At 38.2% G+C, this 6,797-nt stretch overlaps 1 protein-coding gene and 1 pseudogene across 1 annotated transcript; one reads left to right on the forward strand and one right to left on the reverse strand.

The window, feature by feature from the left end:
• Positions 1-2,937, reverse strand: part of LOC140931819 (uncharacterized) — a 4,096-nt pseudogene extending 1,159 nt beyond the window's left edge.
• Positions 1,201-6,168, forward strand: LOC140930654 (uncharacterized). Its single transcript, XM_073380373.1, has 6 exons — positions 1,201-3,277; positions 3,495-3,722; positions 4,380-4,590; positions 4,899-4,979; positions 5,220-5,271; positions 5,678-6,168. Exons 2-6 carry the CDS (start codon positions 3,670-3,672, stop codon positions 5,887-5,889), a joined length of 609 nt encoding a protein of 202 aa, XP_073236474.1. The 5' UTR covers positions 1,201-3,277; positions 3,495-3,669; the 3' UTR covers positions 5,890-6,168.
• The last annotated feature ends 629 nt before the right edge of the window (positions 6,169-6,797 follow it).

The following is a 6,797-nucleotide window of genomic DNA, read 5'->3' on the forward strand; positions in this document are numbered from 1 at the left end:
ATTTTCCTTAATTATTAAGGAAAAGTTACATTGTGATCACTTCTGGGAGTTAAAGGTTAATCAAATTTGGAATACCATGAATGGCTCAGCAACATTTAAGTTGGGTAAGTAATGACTTAAGGGGACTACTTCAGTGCTACGAAATCAGCAAAACAAGGTAGGGATTTCAAGCTAAAAATATGGTGGAAATTTGCGTTAATTGCCAACATATGCACATAAAGTTTAAAACACTAAAACAGTGTGATTTATTTTTCAGCACTTTTCCCTCTGGAGACCTCTACGGACCTGTTTATTTCTATGGGTGGAAAAATTTTGAAGAAAGGTCTTTTGTCAGTGACTAGCTATTACCTGCATCTTTGTGTGTGTAACATAAACATTAAATTGATGTTTAAATGGCAGGGCACAGCCCCTTTTTGTTGACATTTAAAAAAGCATGAATTACCGTCATCATGTCAACTTTTCCGGCCTTTCTGTGATCAGCAGCTTGAAGTGGCTTCAAGAATTCTCGCCTGGATTCTGACTGAGCAAAAGTTGCTTCAATCCCTTTGCAGTTATGTGACTTTTTGACATATTGCTTTACAGCTCTCTCATAAACGGCACACCAGAAATTGTCTGGGGAAGAAAAGTTAATGATGTCTTCATGTATGTGAGTCAAATTATGAACTGATATTGTACACATGTGTAGTCCCTGAATTTCTTCAATCTGAATGTTGAGCCGCCATGCTAACTGTCTGTGCATTTCAATCGTGTCAGCATTCCATAACCTTCTGCCACTATAAAAGTGGAGTTCTGTAAGTCTTGAAGCAAGCGATTGGATTTCTAATTCATGCCTGTCATCCAGTTTGCCCATAAATATACAGTCAGCCATAGGAAAGGAAAACTTCTGCAGCCCTTCAGCTTTCCACTGACCTACATGTGTTCCTTTACAATGTGCAAGTGATCGTGGAATTCTCCCAGTTTTAAGATCTTGTGTCCAAGGAAATCTAAATATGATGGATCAATGAGCTTCATGTCCAGAATTCTCTCTAACTGATTTTTCACAACATTGAGGCAGATAGTGTGAAAAACATCAAATACCAGGTGCTTTAGGATGTCAAAGCCATACAAAGGGTAAAGGTATTTATGAAGGATACTTGTGCCAGTAAAACCTTTAGTAGATGACATCGTTTTGCGTACACTTACTCTTGTTTCTCTTGTCAAACATGTCACCAACAGAAGATTCAATAGATCTCTCTTCCCAAGGATATCTAAAGTGGTAGCGGTTTTCTCCATAGTACACATGTGTGTTTGTGCTGTTTTCCAGTAGTTTACCAACTACTTTACATCTCCTACATCCAGACTTTCCTTGATTCAAGAATTTGCCACACTCACATTGTCCAGGATGATCCCCTGTCCAACACAGAAGTAAAACACGCACTGTCTCCTCTTCGCTAGTTTGATAGCCCTCTATCTCTATCTCCCTTGGATAACTGAAAACCTTGAAACCATCAATGAAACCTGTGGATATGTCCTGCAGTAGAGGCTGTAGAAATGGGTCAAGAGCTTCAGGCAGGTTAGGAACCTGGGAGCAAGGAACAAAACCAACAATGTATACTTCTTCTACATGGCTCCTATCATTCTTAGTCATGTTAGCAATGCTAACTTCAAGTGATCCACAGCCTCTATAACTAGTTCCAAACGGCTGCCACCCATCCCAGTGGCCTACCAGTGCCAAATTCAAAGGAGATCCACTGGTGACTTTAATAAAGTGTTCAAAATTTTCAAAGCAGTTTGGGCATTCCACATCTTTACTCCCATCTTTGCCATTTGGAGAATTGAGCTACTTATCTGATGAAACTGGTAGGCTACAATGAGGACACAGTGTTGGCAAAGTCCAGGTGCTCTTAGGGTCCCAGAACCATTGCAGTTCAACCCATCGCTCACCATGCCAGAATTCACATTTTTCTGGATTGCTGCTTTGGCGACCAAGCCAACTATCACGTGCATTCCAATGGGACAACATTTTTCTGCACATATCTACACTTTTGAACCAATTCTTCTCTTTTGTGCTCATGCCTAGGTAATAGTATTTTAGATAACCTTTTTTGCCACAATGAATGCACAAGTCATCCTTATTCTCCAAAATGCTATAATTTCCAGTGTAAACAATTTTTTTACTAGTTTTTCCATTTCTTGTTTGTTCTTTCTCATTCCAGCAAAAGCAAACATAAAATAATTTGGCATCTTCATATCCTTCCTCTTTTAACAGCTTCTGCACTGAGTTCCAGTTTCTTGGCCACAGGGTTAGCACAATTTCGCGATCTATATTGTCACTGTTATGGCTGGCTAGCAAAAGAGTTTTACCACAATTCAAGATGTCCTCAAATGTTTGGCAAGAAGATCCACTTCCCTTCACAATCCTGAGAGCGTCTAGAACGGCATTAACGACTAATTTCCTCAATGGGTTGGGATCTTTTTCTTCAGTTTTACCAGTGGCGTTTTTCTCTGTTCTTGCGGCTCTCGGCAAGCATGCACAGCTTCCGTCTTCGTCTTCATCCCTTTCATTATTGCTGTGGTATTGCATAACTTCAATATCTTCATCCATCTGTTCTTCCCCATCCGAGGGACAACTTTCAGTGGGATTGAAACTACGTCGTGGTAAAGGTTCACGAAACTCATCCAATGCAAAACAAGTTTTGGAAACAATTTGACTTTCTTTCCAATGCCTAAGTTCGGTACCTCTATCCACTGCTCGTCCATTGCAGCTTGAACAAGGGCAATGAACATGCCGATATGACTTATCACTGCAACATCACGATGTGATGCTGCTTCCAGTCCAAATCGGATTACTTTTGCTGCCACTTTCCAGTGCAGGACGTAAGTTTGCCGCCATATTCCTTTTTTGTTAAAGAAGGTAGCTGTCCTAATAACAGTGGGCTCAACTCACTGAGCAACCATTTGTTGAAGAGTATGCCAGCAATTCATTCGCCCAGCGGCCTTCAAACACCTTATCCAATAAGGTCCAAGTATAGAAAACACGTAAATGACGTAGTGAAAATGGCGCGAAAATTATCCAATAACAAATGCATTACTATTATACATGTAGGTATAACTTAGTGGCACGTTTTTCTCTCAGCCTTTCTCGCTGTTTTTTTCTTCGGTGAGGCTTGCAAGATGGCAGCAGAAGAATCTGAGATTGTTATCGCTTCAGAAGTAAGCAACGTATCCAACACGGAGTAGTCTTTATTAGAAAAGATTCAAGCCAAATTTGGGGAAGAAATAAAGACCGCTTTTGAAAGTAAGTCTGTTTTTCTCACGGCAGCGTGCACAGTTTAAAGATGTGAGGCTGTGGTTTGAACGAAGCTTGACACTTTACTTCATGTAAATAGAATGTTTTTTGTGTTCACTGCAATTCATCTAACTGGAACTGCTGTAGATTGCTTTATTCCAAAGAGTGTCAATAATTCAACACTGGATATGTATCTGAAATTAAACATTAAACTCTTGTTTCTTAGAGGAGGAGATAATTGATGACGCTTCGATTGAAGACTTGACTCAGAGAGAACCGGACGCGCCAATATTTTCGAGATTGGGTTTAACGTATGGAAAGCGGTGAAATTTAGAAAAGAATTTGGAAAACACGTACTGTCATTGCAGTCAAGACCATCGTCTCCACAGGTTAAACCAACAATGGCGGCTATTGCTGGCTTTTCACCAGAAATGAAGCGACTATATTTAGCAAAGTAAGGCGATTTTCTACTAACTCATTGTTGACTATGGGCGTTCTGGTTATATTAACCTTTCGGGCCCGGAAAGCTGTTTCAGGTTTGCCTGTTTAATTCAAGGTCAACACGAAAATGACGCACGATGAAACAATCAGTTAATTAACTGGCTTGTGAACCAGGAACTGTGCTTAACTATTCAGCAGGTTTTGATATTACAGTTTCTTCCCTGTGTTAGGGCCAGCGTTCAATGGGTTTAGTTTGGGTTGATATTCAGCACCATAATGTACTCTAACAGATAATTCTTTGATCCATCATTTGGAATAGTAGTATGGCCGGCCTTTTTTGCTAAGTTTTCAGTGTCAAGTGTGCTAGCTTGTAATATCATATAATTTGTCACCTAACTATTAATGCTGATTTCTTCTGTTCCTGCGAGTTTTGTGTTTGAGTATGTTGTAGGTTGATAAAAGTTCACTGATGTTAAGCAATTTCGACCTAATTTGTACTTGAATTTCTTTTGATTCATTTCTATAAGAAATCAGAAGCAAATGAAATTCAAATATGAAGTGGATTAAAATCATGCATTTTAGCTTACACTAATGGTCAAATGTCTTACATCTTCAACTCCTTCACATTTTCACAATATTTGCTCCTTCACATTTTCACAATATTTTACAGACGCAAACAAGTGGGAGTACTTGCAAGTGAGCACTGGAAACACAAGTTGCCAAAATTCAATACACCAGAAAAAAAAGCTGAGCTTGAACAGTTTGCTAAGAAGATCTCTGATGAATGTTCACTGCCAGAGGCTGGCTTTTTCACAGATGGTATTGCTCAGCATATTAAAAGCTTCTTCAGTGAGCAACGAAGATTCCATAAAAGCAAAAAGGTATTGGGATTTATGTTAATATATGTTGGTTGGCATTCTATGATATATTGCGAGATTTGAAAGGGCAATAATACTAATAATAATTATTACTAAAACAGTCAGCCATTGGGCAATAATTATTGTTGTACAATGGCTGACTGTTTTTCATCTTGAAGTTGAATTGTGTCATTACAATAATTAATTATTGCTAAATAGGTTTCCTAGTCTCTTGGCAACTCACATCTATAATATTCCAAACCTGCTTCTATGTTATGAAAAAGGTGCCATCAGTGCTTTGGCATGTTATTGACAGAATATCATCTTCCTAGGTTGTAGTACTACCATCTTGTTCAGAATCCAGTTCCAACAGTGAAGTAGAATTGACACCTCCTCCCAAGTTGCCATCTATGGTAAGTCATGGCAAGATGCTGCTTGTTTAATATGTTAACATCCTCTTTAATTAAAAGTTAATACCATGAAGAGAGCAAAAGCAGGTGTCGAGTCTAGGCAATAATAACTTTTTCAGTCAGTCAGGTGCACTGTTTTATTTTTTTTAATGTGCAAGATATATAATTTATTTGAGGGTGGTGCTTTCTAACAAATTATAGCAAAATGAAGTAATGCACTGCATGTTTAATTCTTTTAAACAGCCCAAAGAAGAGGATGAAAAGAATGCCAAGAAAAAAAGATTTTCTCCACCTGAGTTATTGCAATGGAAACCTGTTTAAGCCTTTTATAAAGGAAAATATTTGTCATGATGAAAAGGTACATATAATCATGGTGTGGGGTTGTGTTGGGTCTTCAGTTTCAAGCTGGAACACTTAAACACCTTTCAAATGTTTAGGATTTTCATGAAAAGGCAACTTAATGCACCTCAAATGGTTGTTGTTTTAAATCCTTCCTGGCCATCTTCCCAATAAATTTTGACAATTTAACAAAGGGGATAATCTTGTACTGCACAGCCTCAGTTACAATAAAGGATCATTTTTCCCATTATCAGTCAGGTTGTAGTCACCATGCAAAAACACTTAAGTAAAATTCACTTTAAAACCTATAAAGCTTGTATTTGTCAAATCGCTGTAAATTTAAGGCTCTACTGTGTGTCTTTAGGATGATGATGATAACCATTCAGAGGGGTCCACAGATACAATGATAGTAAATGAGGAAGAAGAAGCCTCTGGAGAATCAGCTGAACCAGATATCAGAGATAACAAGATGTCCAAAAAGTCAGCAATGGTGATAATTAAAGCAGTAACTGAAAAAATTCCAGATAGAGAAGAACTGGTCAAACAGTTAAAAGGAAGGTTTCAGGTTACCTAAAAGAGTTTAACAACACTTTCAGTAACACAGCTTTTAGAAGTTACCGCAAGAAAGCTAATTAAATTTAAGTATGTTTCATTAAAACTTGGAGTTGGCCTTGCCGATATCAAAAGGGCTGACATTACTGTTAACAGGGAAATTGCCTTGTAATAGTGTTGTTACCCACCATGTTTAGAGTTGACTTTAACTTGCAGATACTTCTTTGTATTTAAACTAGTATTCGGTGCATTCTTGAAATTTGTGTTTGATTTGTGAAACAAGAAAGCATTTCCTACCTTTGACAGATGTTGTGAAAATAAACGTTCTTGTTAAAATACTGTGAGATATAATTCTTTTTGGGGGAGGGTGGGAAGATACTAGGACAAATACTTTCCACTTTTGTGAAAATACTGGGAAAGATAATGCCCCATTTTATTGAAACAATAGGACAGGTAAATCCTAGTCTTGTGAAATTATATAGGCAGGAAAATCCCAGTCTCTGGAAATTGTTGGGACAATGGAATCCCAATTTTTTGAGAAATTATTGGGACAAAAGAATCCCAGGAAATGGGAAATTTTTGGGACAAAGGAATCCCAGGAATGGGTAATTGTTGGGACAAAAGAATCCCAGGAATGGGTAATTATTGGGACAAAGGAATCACAGTTTGGGGAAATTGTTGGGACAAAAGAATCCCAGTTTGGAGAAATTGTTGGGACAAAGGAATCCCAGTTTGGGGAAATTGTTGGGACAAAACAATCCCACTCTGGGCTAATTATTGGGACAAAGGAATCCCAGTTTGGAGAAATTGTTGGGACAAAAGAATCCCAGTTTAGGGAAATTGTTGGGACAAAAAAATCCCACTTTGGGGTAATTGTTGGGACAAAGGAATCCCAGTTTGGGGAAATTGTTGGGACAAAACAATCCCAGT

Source organism: Porites lutea, chromosome 3 (assembly GCF_958299795.1).
Source record: "Porites lutea chromosome 3, jaPorLute2.1, whole genome shotgun sequence".
In the NCBI taxonomy this organism is placed as follows: domain Eukaryota; kingdom Metazoa; phylum Cnidaria; class Anthozoa; order Scleractinia; family Poritidae; genus Porites; species Porites lutea.

Bases quoted from the DNA above. Each gene is read 5' to 3' on its own strand.
- LOC140930654 (XM_073380373.1), top strand. From the start codon at position 3,670: ATGGCGGCTATTGCTGGCTTTTCACCAGAAATGAAGCGACTATATTTA. The intron at 4,591-4,898 runs GTATTGGGATTT...TCATCTTCCTAG, and splicing joins GATTCCATAAAAGCAAAAAG to GTTGTAGTACTACCATCTTG. The intron at 5,272-5,677 runs AGTTATTGCAAT...CTGTGTGTCTTT, and splicing joins AAAAAGATTTTCTCCACCTG to AGGATGATGATGATAACCAT.